General features: G+C 45.7%; 1 protein-coding gene across 9 annotated transcripts in view; it reads right to left on the reverse strand.

Moving 5' to 3' along the window:
- The window catches only part of SIPA1L2 (signal induced proliferation associated 1 like 2), a 246,583-nt gene that overhangs the window by 21,321 nt on the left and 202,940 nt on the right, over positions 1-22,322 (reverse strand). For all 9 annotated transcript variants that reach the window (XM_010820432.3, XM_024986711.2, XM_005226228.5 and 6 more), the window contains 4 exons: positions 21,341-21,726; positions 12,917-13,141; positions 7,740-7,893; positions 5,322-5,541 (listed from right to left, as the gene is read on the reverse strand). In XM_010820432.3, coding sequence (XP_010818734.2) covers positions 5,322-5,541; positions 7,740-7,893; positions 12,917-13,141; positions 21,341-21,726 — 985 coding nt within the window. The remainder of the gene's footprint in view (positions 1-5,321; positions 5,542-7,739; positions 7,894-12,916; positions 13,142-21,340; positions 21,727-22,322) is intronic.

Here is a 22,322-nt window from a genome sequence, read left to right on the forward strand (position 1 = left end):
CAGGACATCCTTTGAACCTCCTCCAACTCTGACGGAGAACCAGGAAAGAAGGGATGTGCGCATGCTAAGTTGCTTCGGTAGCATCCAACTCTTTGTGATCCTATGGACTGTAGCCTGCCAGGCTCCTCGGTCCATGGGATTCTCCAGGCAAGAATACTGGAGTGGGTTGCTATGCCCCTCCTCCAGGGGATCTTCTTACCCAGAGATCGAACCCACATCTCTCTGTCTCCTGCATTGGCAGGCGGATTCTTTATCACTGAGCCACCAGGGAAGTCTGAAAAGCACCGTACACATTGGTGTATTTAAAATAATCAACAAGGACCTACTGTAAAAAATAAATAAAAATAAATATAAAACAATTTAAAAAAATACCTATTTTTTTCTAATGCTTGGAAAATCATATAATTGGGTAAGGCTTCAAACCCCCAAAAGTTCTTTACAATATTTGTAACTGACATTAGGCTCACCCCAGTGATGTTTACTCTGCACCTGCTGTATTCCAGGTCCCGGCAGGTACCCTATCACCAGCACCCAGGGATGGAATATCCGCAAGATGCGGGTTCTGCCCTTGAGGAGCCATCAAGGAGCAGATGAGTCGTGCAGCTGCTGCTCTGCAGTCTGGGGAAGTACATGCAGGAGCTAGCCCCGGCGCTCGGTGAACCACAGCAGGTATCACAGGTTGTTCCCTGAGCTTTCCAGGTGGGGAGGACGAGACATGACTTAGGTGCCAAAGCCTGCTACTTCTGGGCCAGTTCTCTCAAGCCAGTGCTACTCTGGAGTCCCTGCTGCTCTTCTGGCCAACCCACGAAGGGAGTCATGATTTCCAAAAGACGGCTGAAGTGCAGGCAGCGCTGCCTGAGCCTCCACTCTCTGGCCTGGACATTGATCATGTGGCTTCCTGTTTGTTCATCCAGACCCTGAAATCTCGGGGACCATCTATTAAATCTGACTTTACTGCTGCTGTTATAAATGCTGAGGAGCCTTCCTGACAGCATTTCCTGGTGGTCAAACAGCTGTGGTTTCACAATTACTCTCCAGAAACCGAGGGCTCTTCATTACAGGGGAGACTGAGAACATTTAAAATAGAGAAAGAAATGCCCCATGGGGTCAGAGAGCACCCTGCCTTTAATGTCTGTGGACACTGTCTGTGGGGCGAGTGAAAGCCCACACACACGGAGTCTCCTGCTGGGGTCTACGGCATCTTGAGTGGCTACTAAATTAGAAGCAAATTACTGATTTCTTTTACTTGTATTAAATCTTCCTCAGGCCTTTTAAACTTCAAGGATCATCCTTTGTGAGGCGCTTAGGTGTCACAACTAGAGGATGTGGGAACACACAGAACCTAATACTCTTTTTATTTTCCAAAATTTAAGAATTCTTATTTGTCTACCTACCTATGAAGATTGCTACCATTCCCTGGAGGGTTTTATATATTCCATAAAAAAATCACAAGTTCTCTTTAAACATGCTCTAAACCTGCCAATACTTGGGACTGCGCTGAGTGAAGCCAGGTGACCACGTGGTCTCGGAGGAGAGAGATGCTATGAGCACCTTTCGGTATCTTTGGTTTGGGGACCTGTGAACTGTGTGTCAAAATCTCCCACTTTTTTTTCTACCTGGCCCACTAAAGGAATTTTACTCTGAAACCAGTGATGGAAACAAAGGCCCTAAATGTAATGCAGAAACATCTCAGATTTTTTTCAATTGTTCAAGCAAGTCATTTTTTTGTACCTCCAAGTTGAAGACAGAACGATGCAGCACATTCAGGGTCCTCCCCGACCTAGGAAATATATATGAATTGTGACATGAATCACACCTAAAATGTGCCTATTAAGTGTCATCTGTCTCCCAAGGCTGGATTAAGATTCTGGTCTCAGGAGAAGAAAGATTCTGAGACAGGCCCAATTTTGAGACATGGAGAAGCTAAAGCTATCAGAAGGAGAAGCCTGTGACTGGTAATTACATGGAGAAAAGGGGCAGTGATGAGGTCTCACGAGATTCACCGTGAAAAGATAGGCTTGCCAACCCTTCCTCGCACTGTCCTTGGTCCAAATTAGGAACCAGATCCAAACAAGTCTGTGAGCAGAAGATCAGACGCTTGCAGGAATAATGATGGTGAAACTTCAGGAGAATACACATGCCTTCTGCATATTCTGGTTCCACCTCTGTTGCTATTTAAATATCTGGTGCTACCCGCTTTGGCAGCACTAACCTAACTTCCAGTCCAAGACATGAAGCTAAGTGAAACACCTAGGCAACCCCAAGTAGTCCTCATTTCTCGCTCAAGATGTCTGCTGGGCACAAGATTTCATGTGTCCACTCTCTAGTGTGTTCCAGGGTCAGCCTGTTGGAACTACTCTGAGAGACAGATCTGCTTACTGGGGCTCTACTGAGTGATTAGAAATCACAGAAGGCAAAGGATGATGGACATCTGCCTTGAGTAGACACAACAGAGATAACCGCACAGGTCATCCCACACTGCAGTAACCAGTGGGAGTCAGGGGCCCCAGGGGTGAGCATCTTCCCAAGGACGACCAGGTCCTTAGAGCTGCGTCTCTTGGTGGGAAGGGAGGAGAGAGTCCCAAATTTTGGGGGGAAGACAAACTAATTCAAATTACTCCCAGCTACCTTACTGACATTTTGTCATTCTATCCATCAAACTGACAGAATATTTTTCTGAGTAGGTTGCTAAGTCTAGAAATTGGAGGAATCACATGCCCTGATGGTTCAATGGTAAAGAAGCTGCCCGCCAATGCAGGAGACATGGGTTAGATCTCTGGATCTGGAAGATACCCTCGAGAAGGAAATGGCTACCCATTCCAGTATGCTTGCCTGGGAAACCCCATGGACAGAGGAGCCTGGCGGGCTCTCGTCCATGGGGTCACAAAGAGTTGAACTCAACTTAGCGACTAAAAAACAACAACAACACGGCCAGATAAGATTTCCCTTGAGAAGAGCAAACAGCAAGGGCCGTTCTCACTGCTTTTCCTAGGGGAGTAGACAATGAATTCAAGTCAGGCAGTTTTAAACTTGCATAGCGAACAGTCTCTCCTGCCTGTTTTCAACTGTGCCTTTGAACATAGTAAAAAAAGAATACAGTTCTGTAGGAGGTAAGTGGAGAGATAAATCGGCATATCTAGATAATAGAACAGTAGTCAGCACTAAACGGAAGTGAGCTATCAGGCCGTGGAAAGCCATGGAGGAACACTGGGTGCATTTTACTAAGTGAGATGCTAAAGAAGCCAATCTGGAAAGGCTACCTCCTGCACGATCCCAACTATACGACAATCTGGAAAGGATACAACTATGGAGATTACCAGAAGTTAGGAGACAGGGATGAACAGGGCGAGCACAAAGGAATTTTAGGGAGATGAAAGTATCCTGTATACTACCATAACGGAAGATACGTGTCGTCATGCATTTGTTCAAACTCATGGAATGAACGACAAGAGTGAACCCTAACGAAAACTATGCACTATGGGTAATGAGGATGTGTCAATATTCCGTAACGCACCCCCACGATGAGCGGTGTTGATAATGGGGAGACTGTGCCTGTGGGGACGGGGGTGTGTATGTGGGAATCTATGTGCCTTATGCTCACTTTTGCTGTGACACTAAGATGGCTCTAAGTAAGTAATGTTCATTAAGAAAAAAAGTTAAACAAAAAAGAGCATATACAGTTGACCCTTGAGCAATGTGGTGGTTAGGTGTGTGGACTTCCCATGCAATAGAAAATCTGTGTATAACTGTATAGTTGGCCCCCATATCCGAGGTGCCACATCCCCTGATTCCACCAACCGTGGAGCATACACGACCGTGATATTTACACTGGAAAAAAATTTGTGTGTAAGTGGATGCCTGCAGTTCAAATCTGTGATGTTTAAGGGCCAATTGTGCGTTCTCCACGTGGAAGCAAATGAATGTAAGAATGTGAGAACTATATTAACATTTATTCTGTAGATTTCACCATCACACCACAAGCATTTTAAGTGGAAGATATAACATTTGCAAGAAAATAGTTTCACTGGTTTCAGGAGAGCTTTCAAGAGGCCATTAAAGTCATCTATTTACAAAAAAGGACACACATTTGCAGAAATATTAGGGTATTAGAATATGTCTGTCTGACCTTCATATCCTTATCAATAAAGAGTATAAAGGTTTCTCCAGTTTGGGCAAAAGGACTTTTCGTAACAAGCAGGATATTATGTTACTTAAAGAAATAGATTAAGAATTTTATGAGACCACGTTCATTCCTAATTATGTTAAACATTAGAAAGATTATTAGAGCTTTTATGTCATTTAGCCTGGGATTTACATATGAAGTTCAAATTGGTTCTAAAGGATTCTAAAGATAATGCTTTCTATGATGAAATTCAAAAAACAACCAAAAAACCCCTGATGACAGATATATTTGATTAGATCCTCATTCTTTCTGTACAACAGAAATTAACTATGAACAAAGAAAATAAAGCTAACTAATGTTAAAAAAAAAATCACCCTTCAACACTGACATGTTAATAAGGAACTAACACTACATAAAAAGGAAAGATTTTAGGATCTGAAGGAAAATCATTTAGAAAGTATCTAGTCAACTGTGGCTAATATATAAAGAGTGAACTGGACACAGAGAATCTAAGTGGTGGGGCTTGGGCCCATGCATCCTGATGCCCCGGCGCCACCTTCACCATCACCATTAGCAGGTCTCAAAGATTAGGAAGCAGCAGACACAGAAGGTGAGGAAATCAACCTTCGTCCCTGCATGCTGACCACCAGGAAATCTGCCCCATGCCACCATTTTTTCTTTATAAAATCGAGTTTTAGACATTTTTTTCTTTATAGACATAATAGCCCAGTTATAGTAGGTTAGTTTTTGCCTTGATAAAAATGTTTAATGTGGGATTTTCAATTTTCTGCCAAATTGGCAGTAGTGCTTAACTTTTGAAAAAAGTCCACTTTGGGGCTTTATCACCTTTCAGTTCAGTTCAGTTCAGTCACTCAATCGTTTCTGACTCTCTGCAACCCCATGGACTGCAGCACGCCAGGCCTCCCTGTCCATCACCAACTCCCAGAGTCCACCCAAACCCATGTCCATTGAGTTGGTGATGCCATCCAACCATCTCATTCTCTGTCGTCCCCTTCTCCTCCTGCCCTCAATCTTTCCCAGCATCAGGGTCTTTACACCTTTAAAAATTACTAAAAAAACCCAAACACCCAACCAAATGATATATATAGATTAAAGAATAAGCAAGTCCCCCCAGCCTCTGTAAGAGACCCACCCCAGAGAGCCCGCGAGGCCGGCGCGGTCCGCCCCAGGCACTCACTGCGTAGGCTCCCCACACTGGGCACAGGCTGGGTCCGGGGTGGCAGGGTGCTGTGGTAGGGAGGGGTGGTGCTGAACAGGATATCGTTGGGCAGTGCCTGGTCAAGGATGGAACTGCGGGAGCTGCCAAAGGAAGAGCCCCTGCGATGGCTGCAGATGCTCTCGTCCGAGAGGGTGCGGTACAGTGAGCGCCGTGGAGACAGGTTCCCATAGAACGAGAACTAGGGGTTCACACAGGGGAGAGAGGAGAACAGACATCAGAAAGCTGGAAGCGTGGAGCTCACCTAACTAGGGTGGGTCCCGAACCTGCCCTGTGGGCATCTCTGAGCTGTCCCCAGGAAGGCTCAGGGCTGCAGCTCAGCGATGTTACACCAGGCACTTGGGTCACAGACACAAACAAAGGCTTCCTGCAGTTATTGGATTTGAATGTTTTCCTCCTCTGACGTTCTGTGAAATATTACCAGGAATTAGACATGCACAGCTTTATTAATTCTGAAATGTTAAATGGCAGCTCCATTACCATATAGCCACGGCAGCTTCTGGAAATACAGAAGGTCGCCATTCAAGGCAATAGTTATTTGAAACCACACCGACTGCTGGCTTGATTTTAATTAGAAATGACTGCATTTTAATATTAGGTGATTTCTGTACCAATCACCTACATGTGAGCTTCAATCTAATCTAGGTAATAACATCAATTTTTTGAGCAGAGCAGCTTTCTACATTGAACAAAAAGGTTCAAGAAAGACAGTATCAGTCCAGGAAAATCTTATTGTCTATGCACTTTAAAGTAACACTCATAAAAGTTTATTACCGTTACTGAAAATTGAGTTATAGTAGTCAATCATAATTGGATTTAAAGAAACCATTAAAAGTATTGTTAAATCATAGATGGAGTAAGGAAAATTCATACTAGTGAAGCAAGCAGTCAAAAACTCAAGAAAAATTTAATCAAATCTGAGTTTCTAACTCATATTCTGAACCACATTCCTTATTCCTTTTGCATCAATACTAGTAAAAGCCAGAAAGTTTGCATCAAGCAAATATAGAAACGGCTATTTACGTTTGTCAATGCAGCCACAAGGCTAAAAATATTTCTATTGTATGCGTTCCTTCCATTCTGTCGACGCTGTCCAACTGATGAATGGGAACCAGAGTGTGTATGAACTACAAAGTTTACACCATGAAAAGAAGGCAGTTTGTCTTAGAAGAAAAAAAGAAAAATGTCAAGGAGAAGTTCGTTCCTATTAAAAGAAAAGGCATTTGCATTTTTGGTACAACAGCCTGCACCCAAGCTCATATAGTACCATATACGTGATTGGATACAAGTTAAAAAAAAAGAAAAAAAAGACTCATTCTGTTGAATTCTGCTGGGATTCCCACTTCACACACGACCAGCAGGCTCTTCAGAACTCGATTACAGACCCATTAGATTAAAGCAGCTTTGAGGTAGCATCTCATTAGACTGTTACTCTCAGAACACAATTAGGTTAATTGCAGCATTGTTTTATTATAGGGAAGAGAGGGAGCACAAAGACTTGCTGTTTATCCTGATCACAGTCAAGACGGCAATGCCTGACTTTTTTCTTTTCATTTGGACAAGAGAGTGCTGAATTAGCAGGGAGAAGGCTGCACTCCATTGCTCACTGCCGCCAAATACTTATGGGCACATCACATCACCATTCGGGCCCTCAGGTACTTGCCAAAAGAGGAGACTGGACTAGACTGCCTGTGAGCTCCTTTTCGTACCTTCCACACATTAACCAAGAGGCTTGAGGGACTGTAACAATGAATGACAACGCTAAAGCGAGTAAGGACACTAGGTGATCTGATGGTAGCAACAGGCGGCAGAGTACGTAACTCCTGCCCATTTGTGGGACAGGATGACAACGCAGCAGGATGGCTTAGACAACCCACCCTTGGTACAGTTCTGGAGCAAAAAAGTCAGGCGGTGTGAGTTTTAACAGCTCTTGTTTCTGACTACCCGTCATGGGTCCCGTGCGAGGCTGGTTCTTATGTCCGCTATAAGCCTGTAAATTCTGCAGTACACTTATCATTGCCTCCTTTTTGCAGAGGACAACACTCGGCCAAGAAGTTAAGTCACATGTACAAAATCACATAGCTAAAAAATAAAAAAGCAAATCACAGAGCCAATGTACAAAATCACGTGGTGAAAAGGAAAAAGAAAAATGAAAAAGACATGCCACATGGCTGACTGTCCTCGCAGCTAAGAGGTGAGGCCATGCCTGCCTGCTTGGAGCTCCCTCTATCCGTCCAGAAGTCTCCCTTCCAGACCTGTCGCAGCCTTACTCCGCTTCCTGGTGGAATAAGTGTCAAAATGGCCCTGGGAGTCCTGGCGTCTCTTTAGGCATTTCCTTAGTGTTTCTGGTAACTTCAAAGCTACACAAAAGTCACTGACCTTCCTCCTCCCCTCCTCCACCGAGGGGCTGTCGGGAAGCATCAGTTTCAGAAAGTCTTCTTTCGAGAGCACGTGCTGAGTTTCTGAGACAGCATCTCCCACCACTGCTTGCTGCTGAGCTGCCGAGGACAGCAGGTCCATCTCGCTGTACAGCCTGGGAGGAAATTAAGATGGGTCATCGGCATATGTAAAGCGCCTGTACCCTTACGGACTAAAATCCATTCTCCACCTTCAACCACCACATTCACACACACACACACACCCAGCTCTTAATTATTGAGCGAGTTCACTTTAGCCACATCTCCTCTGGATCCCCATGCTATCTCACATGTATGAAATGAGCTCAACAGCAGAGTTAGGGTTCTGAATAATTCAGAGACAAATCAGATCCCCAAAGCCCTGAATGAGAAAACAGAGTCAACTTTTCAAACAAGGCTGTGTGTTCCCTTTCCTAATCCGTATCAGAAAACAGTTTCAATAATTCATCAGAGATTATCCTGTGTTCTTTGAAGGAAGCCTGGTGCTTCTCAGGAAATTGAAAGAGCCTTTCTCTTGTGGCTGGACAAACACACCCCACCGCCCATCCAGCAACACAGAGCGCAGGACTCTGGGGAACTTGACACTGAAGAGTAATCGATCTGGGCACATGCCAAGCATTTTTATTATCAGCAATTTCACAGAGCCGCTTCAATAACTAAAGAAGCTGTCTCCCTTATCAGTGTATAGAAATGTATTTATGGACAACAAAAGACTATCTAGCTGAATTACTGTTTTTGCTGCTTTTCCAGGGAAAAAACTGGGGAGTTATTTTTTAAAAGCTTTGGTCTGAAACATTGCTGAAGACATGATGGGTATAGAACCAGGGGCTGGACTGTCAGCAGAGATGGATGGGCCACGTGACCCAGAAATGTGATGCTGGTCCAGGGAGGCAGGCCACAGAGGATGACCTGTGTCACCGTCCTGTGTCACAGAGGTGACCCTATTTCTAACGCAAGGCTATTGCGTCACAGGGGAATGGCTTGCTGAGAAGTTATCAGGATATGACACACACAGACATGCTCAAAATTAAGAACTATTTATCTGAAATTGCTACAGCTCTTGCTTTGTTCTCGAGTTAGGTGCGGCGTCCCAAACTTTTTGGCTCTGGAAGCACCAGCAATGCTGATGACATGAATATAGCGACTGGGGCAGAAACTATAAAAATCTCTAAATGTGACTGAAGATCTGGTTGGCTTGCAGGATGGCAGGGCATGAAGATGGAGCTAAAAAAGAACCCAAGACCCGGGGGGATAGGGGTTCTGCGCAAAAGCCATGTGGGAAAACAGACCCTAGAGTTTTTGTGAAGAGGGCTTCAGATGTGCGCAGCTGTGGGCCCTGAGATTTGGGGTGGAGGCATGCAAGAGCTCCAGGCCCTATTTACTCTGGGAAAGACACAGGGGAGAAAAACCCAAACACAGGTCTTCCCATTAACTGCTAAATGAAAATGTAATACCTAGAGTTGCTGATACATGTACTCTCCCAGTTTCCCCATGTTTTTGAATAAAATTGCTAGCGTTTTCTGCTAACTTAAGTGCCTTTATTAAAATTACCAAACGATATGTCAGAGAGTGGGCTTCCCAGGTGCTGCAGTGAAATAACACATCTGTGAACTGCCTATGAAATACTGCCGTTAGTAACTGCTACACTTTCTCTCCTCCCTGAGATGGGGTATTCTTGAAAACGGGACGTCGGATGTAATTAGCTTTGTATCTCTAATGCCTAGTGTAATTCTCCACGTGGGTAAACCCAGCATGGTGGTGACCACTACCATATATCTAGAGTATTCTCGGGACATTGAGGGTCTGCAGATGGTATGAGCTGCACTGTGCTCAAGGCACACGTTCACGGCTGCTTAATAATGAGCCAGGAAGCAGCTCTCGTTTGCTGCACTTTAAAACATGCTGCTGCTGCTACGTTGCTTCAGTCCGACTCTGCGACCCCATAGACGGCAGCCCACCAGGCCCCACCGTCCCTGGGATTCTCCAGGCAAGAACATTGGAGTGGGTTGCCGTTTCCTTCTCCAATGCATAAAAGTGAAAAGTGAAAGTGAAATCGCTCAGTCGTGTCTGACTCTTAGCGACCCCATGGACTGCAGCCTACCAGGCTCCTCCGTCCATGGGATTTTCCAGGCAAGAGTACTGGAGTGGGTTGCTCTTTCCTTCTCTAGGAGATCTTGCCAACGCAAGAACTGAACCTGAGTTTCCTGTGTCTCCTGCATTGGGAGGTGTGCTCTTTACCACTGAGCCACCAGGGAAGCCCCAGAATATAGCTTTATGGGCAATTTCTGCATCATGAGAAACTTCAAGGGGGCACAACTTGTTTATATTTTGTGTCCACTGAGACACGAATATTTGCTAGTTCTCAGAGGGACACACATGATGCTGGCTGATCTTTTTTAAAGTGTATCCTTCAGTGATTTGGTAACACATTATTTTGACAAATCTCAATACAGTTGGCAAGTCCTGGAGGACCACAGTCATGATACATTACCATGTCTGCGTGAGATGGACGGTACATCTGACAGGATGAGCAGGGCCCGTGAGAAAAGCCTTGGGGAGGCCTGGGTTCGAGTCCCAGCACCCAGCTGGTGTGATGAGGAGAAATAACCCCTCTGCCCTCCAGAGACACGAACCCCTCACTCACAATACTCCCCATGCTGGCTCTATTTTATGAAGTCAGTGCTGCTAAACAAGTGTTACAATGCACCAATGCTGAGGCTCTCTAGGGAGAAATGTCCAAGTGGGTTCCTTCACCCTTTCCTGGCTCTTCAAGGAGACCCTTAGGGAAGATACAGCCCCTCAATGATGTGCAGAGAACTTCTACAAATAACTGGTGGAACACAGGAGCCTCAGAACGGACCCCTGTGAAGCACCGGAAGAGTATCAGACAGAAGTACCAATGTGACCCCAGGAACATGTGTTCATAAAATGTGGTCATCTCTAAAAAATTTCTTTCTAAACAACTTCTTTGCAATTACTGGCATGATGGGTTTTTCCTGAAAAAAAAAAGAAAAAAGACTGCATATTCAATTTTCATTTTATTTTAAATTCCTATTATTTTTTAAAAAATGAGTGATATGATGATCTTTTACTTATCTATGTTTTGATGCATGGCATGTGAGATTCTCCAACCAGGGATCAACCTGTACCTCTTGCATTGGTAGCGTGGAATCTTAACTTCCGGACCACCAGGGAAGTCCTCTATGTTCAAGTTTAGCATTAAAATTAATTTTAATTTAGAAGGCAATATCATGCTAGACATATTTAAAAAGTGGGGTCATTTCTTAAGGGAAATAGTGATCCTAGCTCATGGGCTAAACTTAAGATCTAGAAGAGCTCTCTGAAGATAGCTGTAGGTCTCGTGCACTGTTCACGCTGATGCCACAAGCCGACATAGCAAAAGACTGATGTCATCATTTAGTGCATGTGAAGGTTAATTTTTAAGGCTGTCCTTTAAAAATGTGAGCTTCCCTGATAGCTCACTTGATAAAGAATCCACCTACAATGCAGCAGACCCTGGTTCAATTCCTGGGTTGGGAAGATCCGCTAGAAAAGGGATAGGCTACCCACTCCAGTGTTCTTGGGCTTCCCTTGTGGCTCAGCTGGTAAAGAATCTGCCTGCAACGTGGGAGACCTGGGTTTGAAAATCCCCTGGAGAAGGGAAAGGCTACCCACTCCAGTATTTTGGACTGAAGAATTCCATGGACTGTATAGTCCATGGGGTCCAAAGGAGTTGGACACGACTGAGCAACTTCCACTTTTTTCACATCAAAGAATAAGCAAATCACCAGCTACTATAAATGGCCCTGACCAGCCTTGACTTGCATTCTCAAAATGTGATTGCTTTGTCTCTTCAAAGACATGGAAGTTTTCACACATGTTACGGAACTGGTTATTAGTATTTTTTATCTTTTCTTTTTTCCAACAGATACAAAACATCCCTCCGTACTTGCCCCCACAAATGTGACAGCTGAAAGGGAAATCAAAGTCATGTTAAAATTCGGGGGAATAGAGACTTTTCTGTAAGGCTAGGGTTAAGAATGCACCTTGCAATTCAGGGGACATGGGTTCTATCCCTGACTGGGAAACTTAAAATCCCACATGCCTCAGGGCAACCAAGCCTGAGGGCAGCAAATACTGACCCTGCATGCTCCAACCAGAGAGTCCATGCATCTCAACGAAAGATCCCGAGCGCTCAGCTAAGACCTGATGCAGCCAAATCAATCACTTGATTAATTAACTTTTAAAAAATTAGGTGGGATTTTTTTCTTTCGTGCTATCACACAACATCTTTGGAGACGGTAATGGCAACCTACTCCAGTACTCTTGTCTGGAAAATCCCATGGATGGAGGAGCCTGGTAGGCTGCAGTCCATGGGGTCGCTAAGAGTTGGGCACAACTGAGCGACTTCACTTTCACTTTTCACTTTCATGCATTGGAGAAGGAAATGGCAACCCACTCCAGTGTTCCTGCCTGGAGAATCTCAGGGACAGAGGAGCCTGGTGGGCTGCCGTCTATGGGGTCGCCCAGAGTCGGACACTACTGAAGTGACTTAGCAGTAGCAGCAACAACACCTTTAGGAAACACACAGGCTTTGTGGGAATTCACACTGTCCTTGACCGTAGTTATTTACAGGATCTATACTCACACCACGGGCTTCTCTGGTGGCTCAGACGGTAAAGAACCTGCCTGCAATGCAGGAGACCTGAGTTGAGTCCCTGGGTTGGGAAGACTCCCTGGAGAAGGGCATGGCAACCAACTCCAGTATTCTTGCCTGGGGAATCCCATGGACAGAGTAGCCTGGCAGACTGCAGTCCGTGGGGTCACAAAAGAGTCAGACATGACTGAAACGACTTAGCAAGCATACTCAGACCATCACTAGCACACAACCCTGATTTTTCTATTGCAGACAGATTTTTGAATATAAAAATGACAAATAGAAATCTGTTTTAAAGTTACATGAGAATATCAAGGAAAGAGAGGACTTTTCAAGGCAAACATAAATGCCAACATTTAAAGAGTTTTACAAAGACATTTCTCAATTATTCTGTTTGAGAAGATTTGTTTCTACTGGGGAAAAAGTACATTAGCTTAGTCCACGCCCCAGACACCCAAGGCTGCCACCGGATACCACCTTACCCCTGACACTCAGCCACTTCAGGCTCCTCAGGTGGCGGGCTGTCTTCCGACTTCTTCCAGCCGATGATGTATTTGTTCACTGCCGCCTGCCTGTGGTAGGCCTTGGACATGGACCCTGGGGCCTGCTGACCACTGCCGTGAGACACGATGTACACTTTGGACGTATCCAGAGACCCGCTGCTTTTCGAACAGTGAGCCGAGGGGCTTCCTGAATGGTGTGAGCCACTGGGGAGACAGACAGACCGAAGCTGTGATACGATCCGATCTCAGCAGTGGGCACGTTACCAACCTTGGAGCCACCATGACTCCTGTCCTCTGTGAGCAAAACTGGGCAGGCGTGGCTGTCTCTCTGCTGAGCCTTTCTTTCCACAGGCTGAGGATGTTCATGTGCAAAACTATACGCCTGTGGCCAGAAGGATGTTCCAAGCACAATTAGGAGAAATCTAATAGAAAAATGGGCGCCACACCGATGCCTCCAAAGAAAAGAAACTCCAATGGTAAATAAACATAAGAGAAGGGGCTCAACCCAGGGAAACGCCCGTGCAAATCATAGCAGGGTATCAGGCATGTTCTCCAGATTGGCAAAAATGGGACAGTCTGATGATGAGTGCCCAGTGTTCACCAGGATGTGGGGCAGCGACTCCTCCCACTGCTGGTGGGAGTGAGAGTGGCAGACAGTTTGGAAAGCAGTCTAGGCATTACCTGTAAAGGTGGGCAGCTGCTTAGCCTATGAGCCAGCAGTTCTTCTCCTAAGCGCACACCCGGGCCAAGCCTCTGCATGGGTGTGGCTGGAAACAGGCAACGGAAGTGCTGACAGAAGCACTGATTCGAACAGCTCCCCCATAGAGGCATCGGCACTGAACGGAGGGTCAATTAGCAAACATGGGTGAGGAAACGAAAAACTCCAGGGAAACACCAGGAAGGACTGGGCAGAGGCTGTGGACAATTGGGGTGAACTTCCCAAACAAAGTGGAAAAAGGAGCAGGTCACACAGAAAGGATCAAGCATGGCTCCATTTTTAAAGTGAGTTCATAAACAGGTGAAACTGAAGGATATGTTGTTCAGGAATGTACGAATCCATAGTGAAATGTAGAGAAAAGCGAGGGGGATGGTCATTGCCAAAGCCAGGCCAGGGGCTACCTTGAGGGGGAAGAGAAGGGCTTGTGACTGGACAATACTCGGGGATCCTGACACAGTAGAGTCGATTCCTCAATCCAGTGTGGGTATATGGATGCTTGCTGTGTTACTGTGTGATATGAAATAATATTCAAAAGACAAAATCCCTAAAAACAACTTAAAGGTCAGCTGAAGCCAGAAGGACTAATGACTCCCATGGGCTGTATGACCATCCCTAGAAATATAAAAACCTAAAGATCTTTTTTTTTAAATTCAGGAAAATCAAGATTCTAATGTTTTATGAAAAATAAGTAAGAACAGAGATCAGGAATCATTTTATGAAGTCGTAAATGTTTCAGTTACAGTTCTAACATCAGAGTTTGGGAAGGCAGGTGAGCATCGCTTTCAGAAACCCTGACACACAGGTGTGCCTCAAGGGTTCTGGAGCCAGACTGCTGTCACAACAGGGAGACCCTGGACTCGTTTACTAAGCTCAGCTTTCTGATCTGTAAAACGCATACAAGGCCTGTCCAGTGGTTAAGACTTCACCTTCCAATGCAGGGGGTGTGGGCTGATCCTTGGTTGGGGTGCTATGATCTCACGCATCTTGGGGCCAAGAAAATAAAACATAACATAGAAGCAATATTGTAGCAAATTCAATAAAAACTTTTTAAATGGTCCGCATCAAAAAAATAAAAACTTTAAAAGCAAAACAAAACAAAAAAACCTGATAAATACTCTTGACCTCAGAGAATTGCTCCGAAGATTTTTCTGAATTAATATTAGTGAAGTAAATGCCGTTAATTTGCTTTTTAGAGTGGTGCATCAAAGAATTATTCACAAGTTCTTGCCATTGGGAGAATTTACCACAGGGTTCCTCACATGATAGCCCCTAGATAAAATAAAATCTTATTCTGAAATCAAACCTGTATACAAAGCAAGGATCATTCAATGACGGAAGCTAAAAAAAAGTCTAATATTAAAAATGATTTTGAAATGGACTTTTTATAAAGGCTCTGAAGGTAAAACAAAACTCAATAAAATAACCCATCTTTGGGTCTTTGTATGTTGGAGACATGGTGGCATTTGAAAAATTATCACACAAAACAAATAAAACACTGCATCTATTTGCTCCTCTGAATCACTTGGTTCCTGGTGGTAAGTCTGGTGTCCCTCAGTAGGATGGTGGCGGTGGCGGCGGTGATGTAGTCACTCAGTCATGTCCAACTCTTTGTGACCCCATGGATTACAGTCTGCCAGGCTCCTCTGTCCATGGGATTCTCCAGGCAAGAATACTGGAGTGGGTTGCCATTTCCTCCTCCAGGGGATCTTCCTGACCCAGGAATCGAACCCTGGTCTCCTGCATTGCAGGCAGATTCTTTACCAGCTGAGCTATAAGGGAAGCCCCGAGGCTCCCTCAATTTGGGGTCCAGGTCCGTGCCCTGGGAAAGATGTTGTACTGCCGTCCCCTGACCCAAGGTAACCTAAGCAACAGGCAAGGAAGGTTGCATATTGTCACCCTGCTTATTTAACTTATATGCAGAGTACATCATGAGAAACGCTGGACTGGAAGAAACACAAGCTGGAATCAAGACTGCCGGGAGAAATATCAATAACCTCAGATATGCAGATGACACCACCCTTATGGCAGAAAGTGAAGAGAACTAAAAAGCCTCTTGATGAAAGTGAAAGTGGAGAGTGAAAAAGTTGGCTTAAAGCTCAACATTCAGAAAACGAAGATCATGGCATCCAGTCCCACCACTTCATGGGAAATAGATGGGGAAACAGTGGAAACAGTGTCAGACTTTATTTTTCTGGGCTCCAAAATCACTGCAGATGGTGACTACAGCCATGAAATTAAAAGACGCTTACTCCTTGGAAGAAAAGTTACGACCAACCTAGATAGCATATTCAAAAGCAGAGACATTGCTTTGCCAACAAACGTCCGTCTAATCAAGGCTATGGTTTTTCCTGTGGTCATGTATGGATGTGAGAGTTGGACTGTGAAGAAGGCTGAGTGCTGAAGAATTGATGCTTTTGAACTGTGGTGTTGGAGAAGACTCCTTGGACTGCAAGGAGATCCAACCAGTCCATTCTGAAGGAGGTCAGTCCTGGGATTTCTTTGGAGGGAATGATGCTGAAGCTGAAACTCCGGTACTTTGGCCACCTCATGAGAAGAGCTGACTCACTGGAAAAGACTCTGATGTTGGGAGGGATTGGGGGCAGGAGGAGAAGGGGATGACGGAGGATGAGATGGCTGGATGGCATCACTGACTCAATGGACGTGAGTCTGAGTGAACTCTGGGCGTTGGTGATGGACAGGGAGGCCTGGCGTGCTGCGATTCACGGGGTTGCAAAGAGTCGGACAGGACTGAGTGACTGAACTGAACTGAAGAGGTGGTGCTATGATAATGAACTCTCTCCACTTCCTGGGTGTATACCAGTTAGTAATCCCCCAACAGGAAAACTCCTTCTGTTGGCAATGGGCTCTGAAGGCCTGTATGTCTTTCTCCTAACCTTGTTTTGAAAAACTCCAGATCTACAGAAACGGTATAAAGACAGGAGATACCCATCATCGAGATGTAATAGTTGTTACTCTCTGGCTACAGCTGCATCATTTTTCTCTGAACCATCTAGAAGTAGCTGTAGACTTTATGACATCATACTTTCATATTTCCATACATATTTCCTAATAATAAAGATACTCTCCCACAGAGGACCAATGTGATAATCACAAATCAGGCATTAATGCACTATTATTACCTAATACCCACTCCACAGTCTCATTTCTCAGCTGTCCAACATGGCTTATGGCTTCAGTTTCCCCATTCAGAACTCGGGCAGGACTGTGCATTGCCTTCAGTTATCATGCATTTCAAAGCCTTTGATTATCCCTGAGATATTTTAAAGTCTAGGGTATCCATGCATGCGTGTGTGCTAAGTCGCTTCAGTCATCTCAGACTCTTGGTGACCCTATGGACTGTAGCCCTCCTTTGTCCACGGGGCTCCTCCAGGCAAGAATACTAGAGCAGATTTCCATGCCCTCCTCCAACGGATCTTCCAGACCCAGGGACTGAACCCGTGGCTCTTATGTCTCCTGCACTGCAGGTGTGTTCTTTACCACTAATGCCACCTGGGAAGCCCAGGGCATCCCTAGTCTAATGTAATTAATATGATGCATGGAACACCCAAATTTATCTTCTGAAATCACCAAATGGAACGCTTTTGGAAAATGTGTTGTGAATAACAATAGTATGGTCCAAGCCTGATGTGTTTTTCCATTTGTTTATAAAATAGATTTTCCTCACTTCAGTTCAGTTCAGTTCAGTCACTCAGTCGTGTCCGACTCTTTGCGACCCCATGAATCACAGCACACCAGGCCTCCCTGTCCATCACCAACTCCCGGAGTTCACTCAGACTCACGTCCATCGAGTCAATGATGCCATCCAGCCATCTCATCCTCTGTTGTCCCCTTCTCCTCCTGCCCCCAATCCCTCCCAGCATAAGAGTCTTTTCCAATGAGTCAACTCTTTGCTTGAGGTGGCCAAAGTACCGGAGTTTCAGCTTTAGCATCATTCCTTCCAAAGAAATCCCAGGACTGATCTCCTTCAGAATGGACTGGTTGGATCTCCTTGCAGTCCAAGGGACTCTCAAGAGTCTTCTCCAACACCACAGTTTAAAAGCATCAATTCTTAGGCTTGATTAAAAATGTCTTTTACCCCAATAGTAAGAAATTTTAAAGTTAAACTCTAAGAACAAAGGTACTGAATCCATTTGACAAGCAATATGGCAAAAACTTGTGTTTAGCAGCAGTAGCATCGTTTTTCTCTGAAGCTGGTAAACATCCTAGACTATTAGCAATACAATTTTGGGGAATCTTTTCCTTCTAGATTCAAGTTATTATTTTTCGAGTTTTATTGCCAACTTCCCATCCTTTGTACTAAGAGTGTGATGACATGAATAAGGGTAAGCAACAGATAATCACATGAGCCATTTACAGGAGAATACAGAACATGGGTTTTTTTGGCAGTTGATTTATTTCACTTTGCAAAAGCTTGGTTAGGCTCAGATGAATACAGCTTTGTATTCTGAGCTCTTATCTAAGTGCCCTGCCGTTGCAGGAAAAAGAAAACAAACCAACCCAAACGGGTTTGCTGAATTAGAAGCCCGGAGAAGCAGGAGAGAACAGGCTGGGAATATGCTGGTGCTGCTTAATGGGTGGTGATTCCTGCACACCCACAGTGTACCCGTTCCCCGCTCACACCAGTGCGGCTTGTCTTTATGAGTTGTAAATCTCTTCCCTGTTCTCAGTACAATCCCAGAAAAATACCACATACACAACTCACACTTGCTTTATTCCTGGATGGCTGTTCGGAGCATGCGCGTGTGTGGCGGGGCTGGTGGGGATGGTAGTGGTCGTTGGTGATGAAAATCCAGAATCAGAGCGTGAAGGGTGTTCCACATACAGGTCTGGGCTCCTGACACTGGGAACAGTTAACCTCTGCACCTCCGACTTCCGTAGGCTACCACGCACTGGTTTACTAACTCAATCAACAAATGCGTATCAACAGTCTTCTTAGACTTCCTTCCTGCATTCAACAAACACTGCAACGCCTACCACGTTTAAGAGCCTGTGCTAAGTGCTGCGGGTACAAGGAAGCAGACAGGTCCAGGCTTTTGAGTGAAGGGAAGACTGCAGCCGGGGAGGGGGGCGATGTGGACGGGACAGGATAAGCTGTGAGCACAGACCACCTCACTGTGGAATGAAAAGATCTGCTGCCACATCGGTGGGCAAGAAACGTCACAGCCATCAGCGGTTTCTGGCCTCCAGAGGTGAACGAGGGCTCCCCGAACAACAAAAGGATTGTCACAAGCTGAAAGCAGAGAGTTCCTTTATTTGGTCGACATCACCCAGGGCGGGAGTGCTGAGAAGCAGCTGAGACATGGTGAGATAGACTGTGCAGGGCTGGGGGTGACTAGCCAGGATGCTCAGTGCCGATGCCAGCCCCTAAGAGCCTCTTCTCCTCTTTCGCTCCCTGGACCACTCCTGGTCACAACTGAGACCCTGGGCGGTGGGCCTCAGCTCTGAGCTGACCACACAAGCAGACGAGGACAGTGCACAGCTGACGACACTCATCACCACGGAGAATGGGTGCCCCAGGCTGGGCCCCAGCATTTCTGGATCTGCCAAGTCTCATCACTGCTGCGGTAGCTAGGTCCGTTATGCTCTAATGAGCCAAGTTCCTTTTGCCTCGAAGTACCAACATTTCAAATCTTATTTTAAATATAAAATATTAATATAGATAGTACTTAAAAATACTTAAAAACATTTTAAAGTTAAAAATCATTAAAAAAATTTAAAACTAAAAAATTAGAGTATTTAAATTATTACTTTCTCTAGCCCTTCTGCAGGGGACAGACAGGAGGAGGACGTGCTCAAAAGATTTAATTTACTGACAAATTCCACACGAACCAAAGCTGCAACTGAAGTTGAAATGTGGCTTTAAAGTCACTGTCCACTAAGAATGGCAAGAAAAAGGCTTCTGGATGGCAAAGAAGACCCTCACTCAGCCCATGGCCCTTCTACAACCACTGTGCACATGTTTAGTGTGAAGCATGGGCGGGGAAGGAGAAACATCGACCAGAAACGCAATCTAGCACCTCCCAGCGCTTTCTACTCATCTGACCCATCACATTAATGGATGCTTACGGTACTCCAGAAAATCTACTTCAAATCCCTGTTAATATCCCGACTCGACTCATAAATGAAGGTGCTCTGAAAGCAGTTTTCACAGAAATTTTCCTCAACAGTAATATAAAATTCTGTTTATGATGCCATTTACACTTGTCCAGCAAGGTTATCAGAAAACCAGCTGCCGTACAAATCTTCTACACTTTGAACAAACATTAGAAGGTTACAAAATGATCATTTGTGCTACTAAGACACAGATGATGATGTTAGTGACAGGAAAAGAAAAGCAGGAGGCAGCAGCGAGCATGTGTGTGTTACAGGCATCTTCGTGCTTTCAATTTATGTAAAAAAATTAACTTATGTTAATTTCCAGGACTAAGAAGTCTAAAACTTTTTTCAACAAGATGAGACATATCCCATGATATCATGAAAATCAAGGCACTGCTGATGAGGTCTCTGCCTCAACTGAGAGGTTGGCCGAAGCAATTCACGTGTCTGTGTGAGGTCACAGAGAGCCTCGCTATGGTCCATCGGTTCATCCCTCTAGGCTCAGCAGAGACCATGTGAGGATGAGGGGCAGGTAGAGTGAAGGGCAGGGCCAAGGAGCACAGAGGCCCGTGTGTTGAACCCAATGCCGGCCTTGAGCATCGTCACTGGCCATGGCCCTGGATGCCTGGAGGGACAGTCCTATCACTGTTCATCTGGCTACCCTCCAGCAGCTGGAAGACCTGGGGAAAGTTAGACGATGACTCAGAGCTGAAGGAGGGAAGGCCTTGCAGACAAGAAGGAAAATGACAGGGGTCATTGGTGTGCCGGAAATTCTAGCCACGGCCAAACCTGTATCATTGCAGTTCTTTGCTTGGTCTTTGAAGGGAGGAATCACCAGTGATGTGTTTTAAAGTCACTGTACACTTTTGTCATATGGGAATTGAAAACTACTCATAAAAATATACACACCTACAGTTAGAACGTAATTCCTTTAAATGTAACTAGTCATTATATTGAAAAAGAAAGTGGATCATCAATCTGAACACATTTCCAGTACACAGTTGTGTAAGGGGGCCCGTGGAACAGGAGAATGGGGCACAGGCTTTCAGGCGGACAACACAGAGACCACCCCTCGTTACCGTCCGTCATCATCTGAGTACCGTCCAGCTGTTACCACACCTCCTGAAAATCTGGGACAACAAACTGAACTTTACACTTTTTGGGGGGCACATGAGATCTTAGTTTCCCAACCAGGGGTCAAACCCATGCCTGCTGTAGTGAGAGCATGGAGTCTTAACCACTGAACCACCAGGGAAGTCCCAGGGACAACAAATTGAACTGACAGAGAAACATGAGTGGCCTGATGACAGCCGTGAGCACCTCTGTTTCGTTTTCTCTCCAATTTAAAGAGAAAAGAAGATGTAATCACAAACTTGTTCACATGCACATTTCAAATGAGCCGCTGGACACAAGCCCTCCATCTGAAGTCAGGCAGTTTGGCCCACAGGAGACAATGATCTCAGGCACCTTCTGGTCCTATTTCAGGCCCCTGCCCCCACCCCAGCAGCAGATGATGGTGCCCAGGGTGCCCCAAGTAGCTGCTGGTCACAGCGTGGGGAGGTCCTTACCTGGAGTGGGACGATATCTCACTGAGGTCGCCCAGGCTGCCGTCGGCAGCCCCACTGGTGGAGATGCCAGGCGCATAGCCATGGACTGCATACATCTTGGCCTGCTCATCATCGGGCCCCGGGATGTCGGAGTCGGCCCACTGCTCTGCCCGCCCATGGACCAGGGACCGGCTGCCCGCCAGGTGCACGGGGCCCAGGACTGCAGCGGGCATGCATGGGGCCGTGTCGATGCCACTGTCCGTGGAGGCCCCCTTGATGTACGTCAGCCCCAGCAACTCGGGATCCATGAGGTCCCCAGACCCAAAGTGCTTGTCGTCGCTGTTGCTGGAGGTGTTGCTGGATAGCGTGTTGCTGCTGGAGTGGCTGGAGCAGCTTTTATCTCCGATCTTGAGAAGAGAGAAACGGGGAGGCTTCAGACAAACCCCACACTCTGCTTCTACACGAAGGCGATTATTCTCCCCAGACTCACGAAGCTACAGACCTGATGATTTCCCCGAACCCTTTCTACTTGCTTGTCAGAGGGAAGCAAGGCAAGAATTTACTTTTCAAAAACATCTTGGTTTCATGCAAAAGTCCCTGAGTCATAATTCCTCCCATCATTCATCTTAAGTTAAATGGGTATCTTTTCAAGTCTTTGTTCAATTATCTGTACATGAACACAAAAGTATTGCCACCCTGTCACTAATCGGAAAGTAGTTAACGAAGGTTCTAGAAGCTGGGGAAGTACATGGGGAATTAAGAGGAGGAAAGCGGCCTTTCTTCAGAGAATGATCCTGTGACAAGGGACAGGGCCAGTCCTGGGTGTGGGGTAGAAGACCTGGGTTTGAATCTCAGTGGGGGGACCCTGGCCAGTCACTCAGCTCCTGTCTGCGCTTATTACGCTGAGCACAGGGATTACTGTGCAGACCCAACCAGCTCACGTGTGCAGAGGCACTGTGTAAGCATGAGCCACACCCACCCCCCAGAGCCCCAGTCAGGAAAG

This window comes from Bos taurus, chromosome 28 (assembly GCF_002263795.3).
Source record: "Bos taurus isolate L1 Dominette 01449 registration number 42190680 breed Hereford chromosome 28, ARS-UCD2.0, whole genome shotgun sequence".
Taxonomy (NCBI): domain Eukaryota; kingdom Metazoa; phylum Chordata; class Mammalia; order Artiodactyla; family Bovidae; genus Bos; species Bos taurus.